Source organism: Eubalaena glacialis, chromosome 2 (genome assembly GCF_028564815.1).
Source record: "Eubalaena glacialis isolate mEubGla1 chromosome 2, mEubGla1.1.hap2.+ XY, whole genome shotgun sequence".
Taxonomy (NCBI): domain Eukaryota; kingdom Metazoa; phylum Chordata; class Mammalia; order Artiodactyla; family Balaenidae; genus Eubalaena; species Eubalaena glacialis.
Genome location: NC_083717.1, coordinates 186,179,715 through 186,201,522, shown reverse-complemented (window position 1 = coordinate 186,201,522; position 21,808 = coordinate 186,179,715). Strand labels below are relative to the sequence as shown.

The window sequence follows — 21,808 nt, the reverse complement described above, 5'->3', positions numbered from 1 at the left end:
AACCCCCAAAAAAACAAAAACAAAGGAAATGAAATTGCAGTCTTGAAGAAATATCTGCACACCAGTGTTCACTGCAGCATTATTCACAATAGGCAAAGCATGGTAACACCCGACACGTCCATCAGTGGATGAAGAGATAAAGAAAATGCTGTGTGTGTGTACAATGGAATATTATTCAGCCATGAAAAAGAAAGAAATCCTGCCATTTACCACAACACGAATGAACCTGGAGGACATTATGCTGAGTGAAGTAAGCCAGGCACAGAAAGACAAATACTACATGATCTCACTTATACGTGGAATCTAAAAAAGCCAAACTCATAGAACCAGAGAGTATAATGGTGGTTACCAGGGGCTGGGGGTTGGGGGTGGGGTGGGAAAAGTAGGGAAATGTACAAACTTTCAGTTATAAGATGAATAAGTTCTGGGGAGTCTAACATACAGTATGGTGACTATAGCTAATAATACTGTATTGTGTACTAGAAATTTGCTAAGAGAGTAGATCTTGAGGTTTCTCAGCACACCAAAAAAACCCAAAAATCAAAAAAGGTAACTCTGTGAGGTGATGGATGTGTGAATTAACTTGATTGTGGGAATTATTTCACAATGTATATGTATGTCAAACCATCATGTTGTACGCCTTAAATATATACAATTTTCATTTGTCGATTATACCTCAATAAAGCTGGAAAACAATTTTTTAATTAAAAATGTTTTAAATAAATAAAATAAAAACCGTGTTTTGCGTGTCCTTCTAACTCCTGTGTCTCTCTTAACAGACATCATGGTTGACACACCAGACGAGCAGTCCATCGTGACTTACGTGGCTCAGTTTCTAGAACATTTCCCGGAGTTGGAAGCCGTATGTCTGTTTTCCTCACCTATAATTCAGAAACCATACATTTCCATCAGCTGGCCATCACATGAAGCTTGGGGTTCGGGCTGTGTTGTTTTGTGTGACAGCCGTAAGGATCAAAACTCGATCTCAAGTGCCTTGAGCGTTGCTTTGCCACTTTTTCATTTCAAAATCATAGATAACGTGTATGACATTTAAAAGCAGAGTGAGAAGTTAGGCACACCTCTTACAAACCTCTTCCCATCCCAAACTTTATTAAGATTAGAAGAGATGCCCACTTGTAATATGAATCAGCTACTTGATTTTCTTTTCTTTTTTTAAATTAATTAATTAATTAATTAATTAGTTTTTGACTATGTTGGGTCTTTGTTTCTGTGCGAGGGCTTTCTCCAGTTGCGGCGAGCGGGGGCCACTCTTCATCGCGGTGCACGGGCCTCTCACTGTCGCAGCCTCTCTTGTTGAGGAGTACAAACTCCAGACGCGCAGGCTCAGTAGTTGTGGCTCACGGGCCTAGTTGCTCCGCGGCATGTGGGATCTTCCCAGACCAGGGCTCGAACCCGTGTCCCCTGCATTGGCAGGCAGATTCTCAACCACTGAGCCACCAGGGAAGGCCCCGCTACTTGATTTTCTAGATGTCAGATGGAACATTTTAGCAGTCTACCAGATTTTATCAGAATGTGAAAAATTCTAATAGGCAATGACCATTCAAAAGCATGCCTTTTTATTTTCAGAATCTGAGTATACTTGGTGACAGATTTTTTTGGAGCAGAATCAGACCTTTTAGAAGTTGTTATGGCTCTGTTGAACCTCCAGCCAACCCATGCATACGCCCAAGATGATAATAACAATGATCACAAGGATAACAACAGTCCTTTATTGAATTTATTGGAAACCTGCTGAACACCTACTGCTGGCTCAGGGGAACCTAGCAATAAACAAGATGGATGAGGTCCATGACCTTTTGTAGCTTTGTTCTAATAGAGAAAACTGTTGACAAGTCAGCAAACACGTCATCATTTCAGGTAGTTAGACGTACTAGACAAAAAAGAAAAAAGCATAACGAGCTAATACTTGCAGGGAGAATGGGCTGCTCTTTTAGCTGGAGGCTTGTCAGGTAACCATCCCTTGTGTCTCTGGGCTGACTGCCACCTCTGCGATTCCACTTGACTTGGTATCATTATTTTCATTTTGTAGAAGAGAAAACAGATACTCAAAGAGGCTTAAAGAGCTCTCCAGGGTTGCCCAGCTACCAAGTGCAGAGCTGGGGTTTGATCCCAGTTCTCTGCGGTTGCAAAGTTCAGGCTTTTAGATTCCTTACAACATATGCTGAAACTGAGACCCCATTTTGCGTAGCTCAGAAGAGCCAGACTGGGTCTTCCCCAGGATGTGGCTTTCATTCCAGTCCCTACCTATGTGTGTGTTTCCCATCTGTTTCTGGCCCACAGATCACTTTCCAGGGTGCTTTAGAAGCAGGCATTCCATGGGCTGGAATGTCAGTTTTTCCACTTGAAGCTGTGTGACCTTGAGCTGCTTACTTAACCTCTCTGATACATGTCCGTATGAGATGCCATCTGTAAAATGGAAAGATGACCCACATTTCAGAGTTACGTGAATAATAAATAGATACATAAAGTACTTACTCCTGTGCGTGGCACAGCAGTTGATGCCCAGAAAATAGAGGTGATATTATTTTGTAATTTAATCTTCATAGGCCATTACTAAATTCTGAAATACTAGGCACCAGGGCTTTTATTAGCCCTGAGCTCTTAAGCTGTAGGCAGAGTTTAAAATTAACTAAAATTTATGATATTTGTGTGAGTCAAGGTCACGGCCGGGATTCAGCAGATCTGACACTTGGATCTCCCCAGTGCTGGGGTCAGAGACTAGGGCTGGGGCAAGAGAGGTTGAACAAGATATGATACCTGGAATAGGTCATCCTGACTCATGGAACACAGAACAGTCCATTTACATCCCCAGGGGAATACAGATGAGCCATCCCAGCTAATCTAGACTCCCATTAAACCGCTGTTTTTTTTAAGCTTAACAATTCAGCTGAGTTTAGTACATTTCAGTAAACATTCATTAAGCCCTGACCACGTACCAGACACTGTGCCTGGCTTTATGGCCCGACATATGGTTTATTTGGGTAAACGTACCATGTGCACTTGCAAAGAATGTGTCTTGTGCAATAAAAGTGTTGACAGTCTTTAAATATCAATTAGGTTGAGTTGGTTAATATGCTGTTCTAATATCCTATAGACATACTGACTTTTTTTTTTGCTTTTCCTTTCAATGAGTGTGAGGGAGAAAAGTTAAAAATCTCTGACTTATGATTGTGAATTTGTTGCTCTTCTTAGTTCTGTCAGGTTTTGCTTTATGTATGTGGAAGCTCTGCCATAAATGTATAAACATTTAGGACTGTTGTCTATTCCTGATGACATCATTTTATTTTTATTTTTATTTATTTATTTTTAATTAATTAATTCACTTTTGGCTGTGTTGGGTCTTCGTTTCTGCGCGAGGGCTTTCTCTAGTTGTGGCAAGCGGGGGCCACTCTTCATCGCGGTGCGCGGGCCTCTCACTATCGCGGCCTCTCTTGTTGCGGAGCACAGGCTCCAGACGCGCAGGCTCAGTAGCTGTGGCTCACGGGCCTAGTTGCTCCGCGGCACGTGGGATCTTCCCAGACCAGGGCTCGAACCCGCATTGGCAGGCAGATTCTCAACCACTGCGCCACCAGGGAAGCCCTTTTTTTATTTTTATTTTATGTTGTCTTGTGGTGTCCTTTGTCTGACAGGAATATAGCCATACCAACTTTCTTATGATTAGTGTTTGTGTGATACATCTTTTTCCACCTTTCTCTGTTCAAAGTATGCTTATGTTTAAAGCACGTCTCTTGCAGATAGTATAGAGTTGGGTCTTGTTTTTTATCCATTCTGACAAGAATTAGTGTGTCATTTTATTAGTGTATTTTGTTACCATTTACTTCATGTAATCTACCATCTTGATTGTTGTTTTTTATTGGTCCTGTCTGTTCTATGCTCCTTTGTCCTTCCTTTCTAACTTTTTTTCTGATTATTCAATTACTTTTTTGGTTTCCATTTTATCTCCTCTGTTGGCTTTAAAACAACATCTCCTTGTTTTATCTTTTTAGTAGTTTTCCTAGGGGTTATAGTATTCATCTTGAACATAACTCAGTCTACTTCGGATTACTATAATACAACATTAAATAAAATGCATATTTATATATTTTTATATATGCAACTATTTCATTCCACTCACCTCTTCTCCATTCCTTTGTGCTGTTATTGCCACTGACTTTCTTCTGCATATGTTTTAATCCTCAATGCTTTGTTATTATTTGTGCTTTAAACAGGAGACTTTTTAAGAAAACTTTTAAAATAGTCTTTTATATTGGCCATACATTTACCATTTCAGGTACTTCTCATTCCCCCCTTCAGCTCCAGGCTTTCATCTGTGATCCTTTCCTTCAGCCTGAAGAAAAACCTTTGTATTTCTTGTAGTATAGGTTAAGCAGTTATTTTAGACTCTTTATTTACTAGTTCTAACCCCAAGTTATCTTTGGGTCTACTTCTAATGACTATTGTTTCTCCTGATTATGGGTCTCTTCTCTTGCTTATTTGTGTCTTAATTTTTTAAATTTTATGCCAAATCTGGTGTATAAAAGAGCAGTACAGTTGAGGTAGATGACATTTTCCCCCCAGAGAATATAGCCCTTTCCCAAACAAGGAGCTATAATGAGGAGCTGATCATTTTGACCTTCTCAGGAGTTGATAAGGGTTCTGTTGCAGTTTTATTTAATTTCAGCCCTCCAGTTTCAAGTAATTGTATAATGAGGTCAATCCACTCTCCCTACCAGTGCGTTGGGAGCCAAGCTCTGCAGTACCACCAAGATTGCCCTCTGCTTTTCAGCCCTGCTCTCAGCTGCTGCATCTTTTTGTTTCTAACTGAAGTGTAGTTGATTTACAATGTTATGTTAGTTTCTGGAGTACAGCAAAGTGATCCAGTTACATACATATATTCTTTTTCATATTCTTTGCCATTATGGATTATTACAAGATATTGAATATAGTTCCCTGTGCTATACAATAAGTCCTTGTTGGTTATCTATTTTATATATAGTAGTGTGTATATATTTACCCCAAACTCCTAATTTATCCCTCCCTTGCCTTTCCCCTTTGGTAACCATAAGTTTGTTTTCTATGTCTGTGGGTCTGTTTCTGTTCTGTAAATAAGTTCATTTGTATCATATTTTAGATTCCATGTATAAATGATATCATATGATATTTGTCTTTGTCTGTCTGCCTTACTTCACTTAGTACGATAATCTCTATGTCCATCCATGTTGCTGTCAATGGTGTTATTTCATTCTTTTTTATGGCTGAGTAACATTCCGTTGTGTGTGTGTGTGTGTGTGTGTGTGTGTATACACCACATCTTCTTTATCCATTCCTCTGTTGGTAGACACTTAGGTTGCTTCCATGTCTTGGCTGTTGTGAATAATTCAGCTGCATCTTACTTAGCAAAAGTCCCTGTGTGGCAGAATTAGTATATGAAGAGAACTAGTTTTGTGTTTGGGCCCCTTCTAGATTCAATCTCTCACGCCAGCCCACACAATCAATAAATATTTAGCTGATCTTTCCTTATCTCGGATGAGCTTGCTCTCCTGTCCATGCCCAGACCAGGCAGTGGCCCACAGGTATGAAGTCACTGACAATCTCTGCTCACTTAGGAAGGGCTCATCCTTCTCCAGAGTTCAATTCATTGATGTGTCTTTGCAGCCATAGCTTTAAAAAAACACATTTTTTTTAACTTTGGTGTTCTCACATTTCAGCAGGAACGATAGTCATTTGCCATTCTACATCTGTATCAGAACACTTCCATTCCTTCTGAAGTGCTTTTTCCACTTTGGTTTTTGTGTTTTGAGAGGGGACGCTACGTGGCACTTAGACGCTCTGTTAATACGTTGCCCTGTATTTCTTGGCAGGAGGATTTTGCGGATTCCGACAAAGAAGCCCCTATTGAATCCACCTTCGTTCGCATCAGAGAAACCCCTTCTGAACAAGAGAGCACCGTCTTCCTTCTGACTGAGAATGGGGAGCGTGCCTACACCGTCAACCACGAAACGAGCCACCCGCCACCCTCCAAAGTCTTCGTCTGTGACAAGCCTGAGGTCGTGAAGGAACCCTGCGTTACCAGCCAGGAGCTGGCAGACAGCTCCTCTGAGTTCATGCACCAGATCGTTGACCAGGTTCTCCAAGGGATCCCAGGGAAGATCAACAGCACCAGCGAGCTGGCTCCAGAATCTTCCATCTTATCATCCAGAAAGGACAACCAGAGGTCCAACTCTCTGCCAATCAAGAAAACTGTGCACTTTGAGGCTGACACCTACAAGGATGCCTCCTGCAGTAGGGACCCTTTCTACAGTCCAGACCTTCGCTTCGAAGGAAGCCCAAAAGAGACCAAGGAGTCGTCCAAGCAGGACGGACAGGTCTTGGCAGCTGAGGTTGCTGAAGAAACACCGACACAGGAGGCCCCAGAGATCCTGGAAGCAGCCTCCAGTGAGGCCCCCAGCGACGTGTCTTCAGTGGATGGTAAGGTCAGTCATCCTCCGACTTCCCAGACCTCTCCCTCCTGGAATGGGGCGTCGGAGACGGCAGCTAGCCCAGGGGAAGAGGGCCGTTCCCCCTCATCCCTGGGAGAGGATACCACTGTGGCCGATTCCGTGGAGATCAAGGTTAAGCTGCTGACTGTAGAAGCTATGGATAAAGAAGACTCTTTCGAAGGCATACCATTAAAAGCCTCGAAATTTAACAGCGACCTCGTAGATTTTCCCTCCACCAGCCAGGCTTTCCACGAGGTTCCTTCGCCTCATGAGAAAATGCCTGCCGAGGAGGAGGTGTCAGAGGATCGTGCTGAGAAGTTGGGTAAAAGGAGAGGTAAATCTGCGCACAGGAAGACAGGTTTGGATGAGCCCCCGGTGAAGCCCAACCAGCAAGAACCTCACAAGGACCCTGGCCCAGAAGACCAAGGTTATTCTTTGGCCCCTGAGGAGGCACCGGTGGATAAAAAGCCAGAAGTGTATGAAAAGGCCAAGCACAAGTCCCCCCGGCGCCGTCGGGGCGAGGAGGAAGGGGAAGCCGAGGGCCCACGGGGCCTTGGGGGAGAATTGCCTTCCAATCCACCAAGCAGCAGCATCAGCTTGGAGACCCTCCACAGCCCGAGTGAAGAAAGCCTGGATTTCAAGCCGTCTCCACCGCTCTCCAGGATCTCCATCATCCCCCATGACCTTTTCTACTACCCGCATTATGAGATTCCCCTGGCTGCGGTTTTGGAGGCTTATGCAGAAGGCGCGGAGGATTTGAGAAACGAAGAAGTGGACCTCGAAGAGCCAGAGGGGTATCTGCCGGACCTGAGGGCCAGGGAGGAGGAGGCCGAGGAGGCCGAGGCCTCCCAGAGCAGCTGCAGCTTCCGCGGGCTGGGCAAGGACCACCCCCAGGCCAGCATCGCGGAGGATGCCAGACCAGCCTCGGAACCCACTCCCCCGTCCCCGCAGGAGGACCACCAGCCAAGGGAGGCCGCAGAGAGTGTCCCCGTGCAGGGCCATCAGGTACTTGACTGCGGGTTCGGGAACGCTGAGTGGGGAATTCTGTGCTTCTCCTAAGCTCGGCTTCTTCCTCCATAAAATAGAGAAAGGCAGCTTCCCTCAGGCATCCCAGGTCCAGAATTTAAGGAGACACTCACTCAAGCTCAGGCAAGGTCAGGGTTAGCACCCGAGAGGAACACTTGTCAATTTTGCACCCTGGGTGCCTCGCTGGCCTCCCCCTAGTCTGGGCCCTGCCCACAGGCTGCCAAGGAGATCAGATGAGGTCATGCTTGAGGTGCTTGAGGGTCCAGCATAGTAGTAGCAGACATCATTTTAAGTAGTAATCGCAGCTCTACCTAGCATGCACTTAGTGAACTTTACCGCCCGCCCCGCAGCGGCCTGGGAAAACCAAGCCAGACCTCACACTGGACTCCAGCCTTGATTTTTAAAGGCCTTTTGCCTGTTGAGCGCTCTTGTTTGGCTCCTGTGGTTAGGAGTGGGTTGTGTAAACAGGGCAAGGAGGATGTGCACTTCTGAGCCGGAGCAGCTGGGCACGTGCTCCTCTGCCACCTCGCCTCTCCCCGTCATCTGGCCCAGCAGCTTCAGAGGGGCCCCCCCAGAGTGAGCAGTGAGAGGGTGTGGGGAACCCTGACTGCATGTCCCTCTGGGTCCCCCTCCCCGCCCTCCCCTCTGGACAAGCCCACCTCCTCCCTGCCTCCCAGCCTGCCTCTGGGCTTTGCTGGAGCTGGTCCCCCATCTGGACGCCCTTCCCCACACTTGGCTTGGCGAGCACTTACTCATCTTCAAAGCCCAATGCCAACAGCATCCCCTCCCGGGAGCCTGCCCAGCCCCTCTCCAGGCAGAGCGGTCACTCTTCCATCTAGAGTGATGACATTCTCGACGGTTCTCTAGTGGACTGCTGCTGCTTTCGTGGGTTGTGATTTTCTCTCCTGGGAGAGAGTGAGCGTTTGTGTATTAATCTCTGGGCTCCAGAGGCCAGCCTGCCAGGAAACAAGGTGCATTGCATGACAGTTTGGGGTATCAGGGGAGGGCAGGTAAATTAAACCCTGAGGTGATGGAAAGTCAGGACAGGACCCAGCGGAGGCCCAGCGGCACTCGGAGGGGTGAGAAAGCCTTGCCCTGGGGAGGCTGCAGGAGAAGGGGAATCTGAGTAGCCTTAAAAGACATTTAGGATTTAGATGGGCCAGAAGCGGTAGCATCATTTATGGGTTTGCCAACTCCAGGCGGCAGGGAGTAGCTGCCCGAGCACGGCGAGCAGAGTTCTCTGGCACTGACAGTCCAGAAGCCACGTGTGCCCGGACCTGTCCTTTGGTGCCGAGCACCCACTCTCTGTCCGTCTTCGGCTGGGGAAGAGGGCTGGGTGGCTCCATAGGTGCGAGAGACCTGCCTGCCACCTTCTGCCCAGGGGAAAGGAACCTCGTCCTGTCCTCCTGCCCCTAGCCCTCTGTCTGCTGTCTGTCAGAGCAGGCTTGTCCTGTGGGAGACCCGAAGATCCGGCGGGGTGAGAAATGCCCCTCAGTGACATCAGGTCTCGGGGTCCCCAGGTTGGGGGGATGACAGCAGCAACTGGGGTGATTCTCTGGATTATTACAGGCCAAAAAGCTCTTTTAGAACAAAAGAAAGGGGCCTGGGGTTGGGGAGAGCCTGAGTTGCCTTTCTGCCCCTCTGTGTGACTTAGAATGGCTAATGAGCGCCTGAGTTCCCCTCCCCCAGTGATGGAGTGTGGCCTGTGGGCACGCAGATGAGGCATTTCATTCTCTTCTGCTCTCCTTCCGAAAGCAGGCTGCGCACCTGTGTGTGGCCAGAATGTGGACAGGTGATTTGGGACGGGGTTGGAAGAGCCCTGGGCTGGGAGTGGGATCGGGAGACCTAGGTTTGAATCCGTCTTACACTGAGCTGGAGGGGGGAGAGCTTGCGTTTCTCGGGTCCAGTGTGGGAGCGATACTGGCGCTGCCCGCATCTCTCAGCTCTGATCTCCTTCCTCTGGCGCTCACCTGTCCGAGGAGCAGGTGCCCACTGCTCCCAAGCACACCTTGCCATTGGCTCCCGAGTGTAGCCCTAGCCTGGATCCCTGTGAGTGAGCAGGGGCGGGGGAGGGGAAGGGGTGCAGCCCAGGATGACTTGCCTCCAGGCAGAGAGGATGACAGGGGGTGAAGAATTTCTCTGATACCTGGCCCGTCTTTAAAAAGAAAAGAGAAAACTGTCTTCTAAATAGACTAGAAAATGGCAAGCTCTGCTTCTAGTCTTTAAGAAAATAAGCCCTCTCCTCATTTCACCTTTCAGAAAAGGTAGCATTTGCTCATTGATGATGGAGGAGCAACTGGCCTTTCAGATTGCTGAGAGCGGTTTTAATTTCTGCAGGGAGCTTTGTTCTCCTGGGCTGCACGGCCCGGCCACTCTGATCCTCTTATTGGGACACCTGTTGAGCAGGTTTTTCCAGCCCCTGTGAGAATTCTTGAGAGGTGCTGCCAACAATTCTCACGCTTCTCGATTTCACGTGGGAGCATCGCTGGTGGGTTTCAGAGTGCCTGGGGTGGGGGGTGGAGGTCAAAGATCTTCCCTATCACATAAATGCTACAAAGGTGGCACTACCATCCGCCTTCGGCCAAAAGCACAGTGAAGATTCATCTCTCCAAACACAGGAGCCACCTTCACACCCCTTGGCCCACCTGGCCTCTAGGATTTGTTCCTCTGTTTAAGTGGATGATGGTTGTGTGAAGGGTCCAACCATTGTCCACTGTGAGGGACATCCTTTATAGGAAGCACTGTGGTATAGTGGGAAGAGGCTGATAATCATTATACCCATTTGACAGACAAGGAAACCAAGGATCAGAGAGATAGTTGCTCAAGGTCAGATAGCTGACTTAGCCAGGATTTGAAACCAGGTCTTACTGACTGTAAAACCCATGCTGTTTTCGATCCATCAGTCTGGAGCATTTGGAACTCTGCACAGGGAGCAGGAGTTCGGGTGGGCTTCTCCTCCATGGTGGGCTGTGCTGGAAGGAACCCATGGAAGAGGCAGGATTGGAAGGGGCGCCCTAGCTGGGCCTTGGAGTCAAGGTGGAGCAGGGCGCTGCCGGGTGGTGTCACGTGATCAACATCTCAGCGTAATATTCTGATTTGTGTTTGGTTGTCTTGTCCTTCAGTCCCAGGAACTTCCAAACTCGGAAAACTTAGCAAACCCATTAGAAGAAAAGGTAATGGAAGAACCGATCAGCAGTAAAAAAAAGGAAAAAAGAAAACATGTGGACCACGTAGAAAGTTCAATATTTATAGCACCTGGAACTGTTCGCTCCTCAGATGACCTGGAAGAAGACACCCGTGACCACAAAGTCCTTTCCAGGTATTTTATTAACGACTTCTCACCCCAGAGCCTGAGCTGGGAAGCTACTCTCTGAATTCATCCCATTTCCGGTTTCTGATTGGATGGGGGACGCAGGGGTGGGGTGGACAGCAAGGGAAACAGATTCAGGCAAAGTCCTCCTTCTTCGCACCTGGGCTCCCCCCCGACCTCCCCCCACCTCACCGCCAACCAGTATCAGACCTGCCCGTAATCAGCAAAACCAGAAGCACCTGAACTTTGCCTTCTCTCCTCGCTCCAAGTAGCTTTGGGTGGAAACTGGCAGTGAGCAGAGAGGTGGCTGAACCGTAGGTAGGGGTGGGGTATGAAAAGTAATAGCCTTGGAGACTCTGCCGGCCGTCTCTGGCCCCTGATAACCTCTGGTCAGGCTAGGTAGAGACCAAACTTAGCCGTTTATAAGCATCTTACGGGATCAGAAGGGAGGCACTGCATATGCGTGGAGGGGACCATTTATCACTGTCGCATGGAAGCTGGACTTTAGTATGACCGCTTCACCCACGAGTTTGGGTCCAAGGCAGTAAGGATGGTCGATTTACCACAGGGGAGGAGGAGGCAGGGAGGATGATGAGCTCTAAGTGCTAGGAGCTTGTGGCACACATCTGCTCTGTCACTCTGAGGCCGCTGGATGGTCCGGATTTGTCCCGGGGAAAATATGTAGCTGCTGAATGTCAGAAGACCCTGGTCTCTCCCCATTATCACTCATCATCACAACGATCACCATTTACCAGCCCTTATGTATCAGGCATTTCCCATACATTTGTTCATCAATTCTCGTGGGCACCCCGATAGGCAGGTAGGTGGGATTGTGCATCATTGGGAAGCTTGGGGGGTACCTCCCAGCTTAGGAGATGGCGGAGCTGGGGTCTTGGACCCAGACCTGTCAGATGCCACGGTCCACGTTCCTTCTGTGACCCTGCGTTGCCTGTGCTGGGTGAGCCATGCTGGATGCAAAGGGAAATGTTTGAGATAAGAGCTGGGGGAGTGGGTGGGGGAAGCCCATACAGGGAGAGCCGGAGGAGAGGCCGGCCGATGCCCTGCTTCCCACCTGCCCTCCTCTTGGCTCCCGTGCTGAGCTGTGGGGGGGACAAAGGGAGAGCAGACGGGAGCCCGGGGGAGCAGGCTCAAGGCACCACGGAAGGCTGCTGCCACCTTAGCCCGTGACTCCCAGAGTCCTTCTCCCTGCCCTTGGCTGTGACTAGCCAGCAGACATCTATGTCTCAGGTGCAGCTGGACCCGACCCCGCTCTAAGTGCAGATGAGCACTTCCTGGCAAGTGGTCCAGGGCTGTCATCTACTCAACCACAACTCAGGAGGGGCCACTGGTCATTTGCCAGACTGCCTCGCTTCTCCCTAAGCAGGTCAATCCTCAACAGTCTTTGAGTGGTCACTGTGTGATGGAGACATGGGGACTTCGGAAGAGGTCCGCCATGGCTCCGCCCTCCAGGGTCTCCCAGCTGGAGGGAGAGGAGACGTGCTCCATCTGTCCTGCTGGGACTGGGTGGGCACCTTAGGTGCGAGAGGCAAGTGAGGTTTCACGGTGAGACCTCAGAGGCAGGCGGAGAGGGTCAGGGCAGCCTAGGCGCTGAGATGTCATTTGAATTCCGCCTAGAGGGATGAGTGGGATTTGGGTTTGGGAGAGGGAAGCAGGGGACTTTCCAAGTGGAAGAAACAGCCTGAGGAACAGCTGGCATGTAGCAGGCACCTCAGGTAGTATTGGTTGAATGCGAGGGGGCACGGGAGGAGAGACCAGGGGGGCATGGTGGGGCAAAGCAAGTGAATTGGGTGCGTGCTGCTTCAGAAGGACCAGCAAAACCTGCCCCGGTGAAGATGGGACCGTGGGGGAGGGATATGGAAAAGTAAACCGATATTTCGGCGTTTGTGGGCGTGAGGCCTGGCTGACCTTTCAGTGCAAAGGTTTTACTCTGATCTCCCAGTTCCTCCATCCCATCTCACTTCAGGCAAAGCTGTAACTATTATGAAGCATTTTAGCCGAGGTAGAAGCTACATGCCAAAAATAATCGGATAGCATAGAGGGGCACTCATGCCCATGAATGAATGCGCACCCTGGCGCCCGTCCTGTGCTCACGGCCATCTCACCCGCCCTCCCCGTTTTACACTCGAGAGAACTGAGTTCAGAGAGGTCATTGCCTGGCCGAGACTATGGAATGGGACAGAGCCCCGGCATCTCTCTTCCCACGGAAGGCACAGGATGTTTTCCTGGCTGTCAGTCACCCCCTTGGCTTCCCGTTGGTCTCAGCAGAAAGGCCACTGATCCAGAGCCTGCAGGACCCCACCCCTCATGGCCTGTCCCCCAGCCTCATCTCCGTCCACCCTCGGTCACCCTCTCCCCCATCCCTAGCACACTAAGCACCCTGGCCTTAGTTGAGGTCCTGGAATGCCCCCCCAACATAAGTTCCTTCATCCTTGAGGACCCTCTGTCCCCTGCCTGCTCCCATGGGTCTCAGCTCCACTACCACTTCCTCCAAGCAGCCTTCTTGGATTCTTTCAGGCTGTTTTTGATTCCCCTTTCTGTGTTCTCATAGCCTCTGTTCTTTTTCTCTGCAGCATTTATCAAAGCAATAATTTCTATAATCATTTATGGAAGGATGTATTTATCACCTGCTCTTCCCCTAGACGTGTGAGCCAGCTCTCTGCAGGCGGGGAGGGCACACCAGCATTCCCCAGCATTTAGCTCGGCACCTGCCTTATAGTCGGCATTCAAAGAACAAAAGTTCTTTGCGGGGGATGATAAGTGAATGGCTGTGCTCTCAGTCCACGGCAGGCTCCTGGAGGAGCGGGTCCTCAGCATCTCGCTCGGGGCCGCACACACAGTAGCCTCCTCATCATGCTTGCTGAAAGAATGACGTTCAGGATGCAAATGTGAATACGTCTCATATTGATTTTACTATAACACAAAAACCACCTTCAAGAAAGCATACTGAAAAAAAAGGGGGAGAGGGAAAAATGAGATCCCCCCCCCACCCCGGGGATGAGCTTTTTTACTAGAAAACATTACAAATACGTGGTCTGGCGGGGGAGTGGAGAGTGGTCCTGCGTTTCCAGGACCACTTGTTGAGTTGACTCTCATGGACACTGTTGGGTTCCAGGCACCAGTGTCTATTTTTTTCTTTGTAGGTGCATTTTGTTTCATTTCTGTGCTGTGATACCAGCCAGGAAAAAGTAGCACAGGCTTTGGATTGAGGAAAAGGACTGAAGTTTCCCTAGGCCTAGCCCCGCCCCTGGCATGTAATAGGTGCTCAAAACCTGTTAGTTGGAAACGTGCCCCAGGAAAGGGAAGAGCTTGGGGATGTCTGGAGGACAGCCATGGGCGGGAACAACAAAGCTGCCAATGATGGGAATAAACTCGTGGGTCAGGTGCCTCTTTCCTGGACCCCATAATGCCACATAGTAGGTCCGCCTTGAGGAAACGAACATGACTGTCTCTGTACCAGGCCCATCCACATGCAACATCCTCCTGTGGAGCAATAAGACGGGGCCACTCTGACCTGCAGTAGGCTAGTATCCCCGCCAGCTCCATGAAGTAGGTAGGGTGGGAACGATGATCCATTTCACAGATAAGGAAAACTGATCAGAGATGTAAATATTTGACCAAGGTTGCCAGTTAATCAACCAGGAGCCAGGATGACAGCCCAGGCCTCTGGTTGGGTATCTTTTTGCCTTAGCCCTGAGTGAGCCAGCTTTATTAGAAGATCAGAGAAACACATCAGCCTCAAAGATATAGTCAGAAAATTAGCCTCCTCGTGTATGAAAGGAAAAGAGGTGGTCCACCCAAGAGCTAGGCAGTCAGCAGCATTGTGCACAGCAAGGAGCACTGCAAAGGGAGTCCGGGTCCCAGGTCTCAGCCCAGGTCTGACTTTAGCTTGCAGAGGACGTCTGGTGAGTCCCAAGACTTCGGGATACTTAGAAAAAGAGATCCCTTCCTGCCCCAGGATCCTATGATTTTTAAGAATATGTGGTCTGCTTTCTATTTGAAATTCTTTCTCACTGTTTTCTTTTTTTATTTTCCTCTTGTCGCCGAGGGCTCAGTGTGTCCCTTTCACATCATCCTGCCGTTTGTAAGCACACTCCACCCCGAGGGGGTCTACTGGATACCATGTCTCATTTCCGTCACTAGGTCAGAAATCAGAGCTTGCCTACATCCACACGTGGCAGCCTCGGGATGGGGGCAGCAAGAAGTTCTTGGTGGCACCAATTCAAAACGTGTGTTTATTTTGCAGGACAAGTCACAGTGACTCCAGCATTTACATTCGACGACATGCTAATAGGTCTTTGGAATCGGTTAGTATGTGAATCTCTTCTTCTTTCATCCGGCCCCTGCTCATCAATTCCTTTCCATCCTTCCTCCTCCCCAGCCCAGAGCTTTGAAATGACTGACGTGCAACAGCTATGCTTTGGGATAGAAGACAAGCAAATTGAAACCTTGTCACTAAGCATAGTCCAATCAGATGTCCAGTTTGGGCAATAGGGGATGTAAATAAAGTGATGATTTTAAAGCCCGAAGGCATCTTTGTCATAACAAACGCATCCGAGGTGCCACATAAGCAGAGGGTTCACTTTGTCTTCGCAACCACTTAGCTGTGGATGTGTTGGGACCCAAAGCCCTGGGATCCACAGCTTGCCCTGATCCAGGTTGTTATGGGGGAGGGGACCCTTCCGTCCGCCCGTGGGAATAACGTAGAATAATACTGCATAGTCATTTTACTTTGGAACTAGATGTTTGCAAGATTGAGAAAACCATGGCATGCTCGACTTTGTATGTTTAAAATCATTTCATTTTCTGTTTCAGAGATTTCATCTTTACTAATTGGGTTGCGGGGTTTTGTTTATAAATTTCACTGTAGGATCATTTTAGCTATGCTCAGTTGAGGAACGCAGCAGATCTGGATGACAGAAGAAACCGAATGTTAACCAGGTAGGTGGCAGTACTCCAAGCTTGGTGGGGCTTAAAAGGATATTTTTTCTTTAATTATGCAGCCTACCTTCTGGGGGTGGCTATTCTCCAACAAGGCTGTGTTGGATAACAGTATTAATAGTCTGGGCTCATGCAAGAAAATACCCGTTCTGGAAAAAATGAATGGAAATTGAATATGAGTGGGAGGGGAAAGTAGATATGAATTCATGTTGATGGGCAGGGCATGGTTCAGAAAATGACTCGGTTTAAAGACAGGTCTGGGTCATGAGCCTGTGGCTGTATTTAGATGACACAGTGGTATAAGCTGGCCCTCCGAGGCAGAGCCAGGCGGAAGAGGTAGGGACGGGATACTGTGTGTGTTCTAAACGCTGTAGCCCCTGACAACTGTGTTCATTCTGTGTCGCCACTGCAGGTACAATACTCAGAAGCTCACTGAGCTGATTTTACAGTTTTATGGCATCAGAACAGACATGAAGAGGGAATGCAAACATGCCAGGATGTCTATGAAAGTATTTCTTACTGTTGGAGAACTAAATGACCTAGACTAAGAGTGTCGAATTGCTGTAACACCGCCCGTTTAGAACATAGGCAGGCAGAGAAATCTAAAACTCTGACAACTCTGAGATGCCCCATCTCTGTTAAAGTTATTGAATCATTTAATTTAATTGATTTTTTTAAAATATTTGCCACGGATTTGAATTGGCTTGGAAGGACTTAGATTATTGGAATGGAAAGACCTTGTCTGAAAATTGCCCAACGCCCAGGAGTGTAATCTTTACAAGTCCACCTGTCTGGCTACTAAAAAAAGAGGCAAGATTTGTTTCCCTCCCCTGCCATAAAATGGAAATATTAATTCACCTTTTCCACCAGCCTTGACATCCTCATAGGAAAATAGTACTTTTAGCTTTTATGAGATAGAGTCTTTGAAAATTGAACCCGCAAGGTTGAGAAGTGCAGTCGTGTTTTCCATGCTTTTGAGCATTTATTACCCTTGCAATAAAAATGTACAGTTTAAAATTTCTCTACAAACAGTTTTAAGAAGGAGAAAGAAATTCTGTCCGTTGTCCGTTATCTGCGTGGGAATCGCTCAGTTTCCAGACCAGGGCAAAGGTTTAATCCCCTCTTGGCCTGGCCTTTCATTGTATCAGGAGATGGTCTAGGGAGGAGGAGGTAGTTTTCTCTTCTCACAATCTCCATCACCCTGATGACCCTGAGAAGCCCCAAATGACCCTGAGAAGCTTACACTCTAGGTTCTACGAATGCAGCTGCAAGCAGAGGCCCCCAAGCCCAACTGCAATCAGATTATGGCTTCTGACCCTTTCCTGTCACCACACAGTCCCCTTCTGGGCTTTCTCCACCAGGCAAAACTAAAATGTCACTTTAGCACTACCTTCTGTTAAAATAAGAGAAGAAAGATACATCTGACCAAAATCTGGTAACCTGGTAATTATTTGCAAGGTTAGATTCCAAAAACAAAAACTTGGTGGTACAGAGATGTGTCTTTTTGTTGTTGATGGCTGTTTTTAAATGATCTGTCATCAGGGAACCTCCGATTCTTTCTTTAGATTCCTTAGGAAGTCCCCTCTATTCCTAGGGAAGAACAAAGAGCCATCAGCTTCTAACTCTGCGTTAAGGGCACTGCGGTGTAAGGGAAAGCATCCTGGACTGGGTGTAGACCTGGCCCAGGTCCCAGCTGTATCACAAAGTCACTGTATGGCCTTGAGCAAGCCCCCCTCCCACCCCCTCTCCATGAGGCTCAGTTTGCCCATCTGCAGAATGGGGCCAACAGCTCCTCCCTCTTGGCGCTGTGAAGATGAACTGAGTGGGTTTGAAAGCTCAAAGCACCCCGGGACCCAGCCCTCCGCCTGGGTCTGCACCTCACTGGGAAGCCCTCAGCTCTCCAGTTGGGCAGTGAGGCTGGAGTACAGGGAGGGAGGGGGCTCCACTGGGCTGGGGACCCACTTGTGACTGCCTTGGTGTGTCTCCCCTCCTGCAGGAAGGCCAACAACTCAGGCGAAGCCAAGCTGCAAGAGATCCACAGCCCACAGAGCGACTCGCTGATGCAGTTCGTCCAGCAGCCAGATGTGATGTACTTTATCCTCTTCCTCTGGCTCCTGGTTTATTGCCTGCTGCTCTTCCCCCAGCTGGACATCAACAGACTCTGATGCGTGCGTCTGCATAATAAAAAGACAGGATCCTGGCCAGGGGTGGGCAGTCTCCTTACTTCCTTTTATTGCCTGTTCTGGATGGGGCACTTCTGCAGGTGGTGGAGGACCTCCGAGGAAACTAAGACTCCCTCTCTCCACTTTTCTTTTTCATGTTTCCTTTTGCTCCTGTAAGTCCTAAGCACGCTTTTCTCTTTGGCTATGGACTCAACACTCAGGTGTGTGGCCAGATCCTTGGGTGGGGTTTGTTTGAGTGCCTTGCTCTGTCAGGTATTAAGCTTTGTTACTAATACTCATAACTGGGTCTTAGCTTGCCCCACGTGCTGGTTTTTAAGGTCCCAGATGGACTTGAGTTTCTCGCCTCCCAATGAGAAATAGGATGGATGCCTCAGGGAGACCCCCACTGGGAAGAAAGCTGCCCTACTTTCCTCCGAGAGGGGAGTCTGAGTGAAGGTGCTGGGGGTCCACGCACCTGTTGTGGTCTGGTGATTGGTCGTTTTCTTTGGGGGGATATCAGAGCAGCACAGAGCTGCCGGGTCCAGTAAAGGGCGTCCATGAACGGCAAAGTTCGAGGAAAGTGAAGGCTAGGTCGTGAGCTGCAGTGCACACTTGTTCACCCTCGTTTTCTTTTTTGTGGGGGGCATGCATTTTAATTTTGCTTTTGCATTGATTGAACTGAGGTAAAGCTGTGATTTTCGAGCCTTTCCCACCTATGGAATCCTCCTTTCAAGTGGATTCTCAGGGGCCAGTCTAGTTGATACATGAAAAGCAGAGCTTTGGCTGACACAGGGCAAGGCCTGGGATCCCTCTCGCTTTGCCCGGGCAGCTCCCGGCTTCCACTCGTGCCTCCTGAGGCATCTGTGCTGGTACCCAAGGCCCCGCAGGGCACTGTCAAAAAAAAGCCCCCGAAAGCCCCGAGGAGGAATGCAGAAGTGGCCTGGCTGAGAATGAGCTCTGACTGATGTTAGAGCAGGAAGTGGTCCAGCACGTGCCTGCTCCGAGAGAGCTTTTGTGCACACCTGCCTCTCAATGCGAGTCTCAGCACGGGCATCTTTTGTGGTCAGTTATGACGGGTTTCTTGAAAAGGAAAAGGGTTTCTGGAAAGCACCCCGAGAAGTAACCAGAACAGGCAGGTGGTGAGAGGACAGAGGCATCCGCCTGCCCTTCCATCTTCCTTCTGCCCTGGGCTCCCTCCGCTCCCTGCTTCCTGTCAAGATGCAGGCCATGCGTCCCTGTGTATTACTTCCTCCTCCCATTGTCCTCCCCCTCAGAAAGTGTGTATATGGTGAGACTTATAAAACCACAGCCTATTAGGTCAGGAGGGGCATTCAGACGGCATGTGCTCTGCTGAACCCAGAGAGGCAGAGCTGGTTGACCAAGATCACACAGCCAACCAGGAGCGGACTTGCAAGTGTACCCAGGCCACCTGATGCCCCATCCAGAGCTGTCCCCTCTTTTAGGGAACTTCCATTGGGCCCATGAATGTCCTGAAAAAAAAAATAATAAAATGAATAGATAAGAATGTCCTCATTTAAACAAAACCAAAATTTTTAGGTCAACCACCGACCTTTGTATTTTCTCGTGTTTTTCCCATGAGGAAGTTTTGTTCACTTTCAGGCTCATTGCCTGTTCCTTCTGGAATACCCTCGACAGCTCCAACAGCTTGTCAGCTGACACACCAGCTTTGTTGTTACTCCAGGAATCACGCTTCTCTCTCAGCAAGGCAGGGATTTGCTTATTTCAAGCAGGGGGTCTCAAGTTTACAGAATTCCTGCATGGCCAAAAGAATTGACGTAGCGCATCTGAGTCGATGACAGCCAAAGCCTGGCCTCTAACCCACTCTGGCTATAGGCTGCTTTCTCTCCACGAACGAATCTAAGCCTTCCCAGCTGAAAGCTGTTGGGAGTTTGGAGCGATTCCATCTCGAAGGCCGAGTGTCCCATGGAAAATGAGCTAATTAGTGAGCTCCCTGGCATCACTGAAAGCTGAAAGGTACAGATAATAAAGACTATGTGTGTGATATTTTATAACCCTGGACACCATGCAGTCCTCACCTAAATTAGATGCTTGAAAAGCCAGGGAAGAGCTGACCGGAACGTTAATCGTTTCATTTTACGGGTCTAGACCTTGTTCAGAAAAGTCTCTGCAGGTTTCTTCTCTCACCCATTACAAAGTGTAATGTTGTTTAAAACCATCTACTGGCAAGAAGCCTGAAAGTCATTTGGGTCAGGGTGGCAGCAAACTGATTTTTTTTTAAAAGAAAAAAAAAATCTCACTTGATTACAGGCGTGTGTGCAAGAAGTCAGATATAGAAGGTGGGTAAGAAGCCTGCAGGACAAACCACTCCATGGCTTGTATTTAAGAATTTATTTTTAATTCTTATCCAAGTAATACATGTTCATAGTTTAAAAAGAAACAAATACTATAAGACTTTTAATGAAAACTAGCAATCCCCTATGGGTTGCTCTCTAGAAGTAACACTTTCACCTCTTTTAGCTGTTTCTTCTAATATTTACCTTCGCATTTCTACATAACATGCTTATACTTCTTTTATTTTTAAAATTAATCTAGAAACATCTACTGGCTTGCTACTGTGGTAGAGAAGGATCTTGCTCTTACCCATACCGTGCTTTGTTTTTCCAGTATAGTTAGATATGTTATTTGGTACATCTCTCTTCATTGTGGGCATATGAGGACTGTTTACTTGTGAGCCAAGTAGTGTACTATAGTTACACGTCCTTTCTTGTCAAATTTTTTCTCCCTCCTTGATGATGATGATTGATGATGATGATGATGATTTTGGTGTGGCACATTCCTTAGTAACTTTCTTAGAAAAGAACATGGGAAGTAAATATTATTGTAAATATTTTGAGATTTTGCATAACTTAAAATATCCTTATTCTGCCCTTACCCAGGCGTAGCTGGATATAGAATTGTGGGTGGAAAATAATACCCTCCCACCACCCCCCAGCGTGGTTGTTGAGATTCCTGATGCCATTCTGATTCCCAGGCCTTTAGCTGTGACTTGGGTTTCTCCACCCTCCCAGGAAACATTTAAGATCCCTTCATTCTAAGTGTTCTGAACTGTCCTGATTGTGTTGTACCCTTGATGGTGTACCTCGTGCTGGGTTCTCATGAGAAACTTCTTAAATTTTCTTGTAATTGTTCACATTCTTTCTTTCTATACCACCTGTTGTTCCAATGTTGGACTTCCCAGGCTAGACTTCTAATATTTTTTTATCTTTTCTATTTCTCATCTCTTGATTTTTTTTTTGATCTGCTTTCAAAGGTAGTTATTTAGCTTTATCTTCTCAATATACCCGATGAATGTTTTATTAATTTTTAATTTCCAAAACGTTTTGTAGTGTCCTGTTCTTGTTTCATGGGTGCAGAACTTATTTCTCTGTGGATGTTCATGATAGTGGGGTTTGGGGGAAGTTCTTTTCTGCTCTCTGTTTTGCCTTTATTTCCTCTAAGTTCCCTTTCTCTTAGTCGCACTCTCTGTCTTTCACATTACAAGTTTTCTTCAGATATCTAGTGATCCTGTGGATCGGTTCGAGTGTAAGAATGATACATCACAAAATGGATAGGAAGTTCTGTGTGTCAACCGGTGGATTTTTCTGTGGGGTCACCAGGTGGGCACCTGGACTCTTCATGGGAGGACCACACATATCAATATTTGCAGGCCTTTCCTCATTGTGTTTCCTTAGAGATATTTCCACTTCTCTCCTGCCTGAGATAAAGGGACATACGCAGAGCTGCTACTAGCCTATGCAGGGCCCTCATGCAGTTTCAAAAAGGGCATTCCCTCTGAGTGGATGGATGACTTAGAAATAGGTGCCCCTGTGGGCAGAAGCCACCCGTGGGCA

The 21,808-nt window shown here is 47.9% G+C and overlaps 1 protein-coding gene across 5 annotated transcripts in view; it reads left to right on the top strand.

Moving 5' to 3' along the window:
* The window catches only part of CLMN (calmin), a 114,325-nt gene extending 94,860 nt beyond the window's left edge, over positions 1–19,465 (top strand). For 3 of the 5 annotated variants that reach the window (XM_061181210.1, XM_061181213.1, XM_061181214.1), the window contains 7 exons: positions 780–862; positions 5,862–7,484; positions 10,628–10,824; positions 15,080–15,140; positions 15,704–15,774; positions 16,187–16,283; positions 17,771–19,465. In XM_061181210.1, coding sequence (XP_061037193.1) covers positions 780–862; positions 5,862–7,484; positions 10,628–10,824; positions 15,080–15,140; positions 15,704–15,774; positions 16,187–16,283; positions 17,771–17,956 — 2,318 coding nt within the window. In that variant the 3' untranslated portion in view covers positions 17,957–19,465. The remainder of the gene's footprint in view (positions 1–779; positions 863–5,861; positions 7,485–10,627; positions 10,825–15,079; positions 15,141–15,703; positions 15,775–16,186; positions 16,284–17,770) is intronic. The other 2 variants (XM_061181211.1, XM_061181212.1) reach the window with 2 other exon arrangements.
* Positions 19,466–21,808: the final 2,343 nt, after the last annotated feature.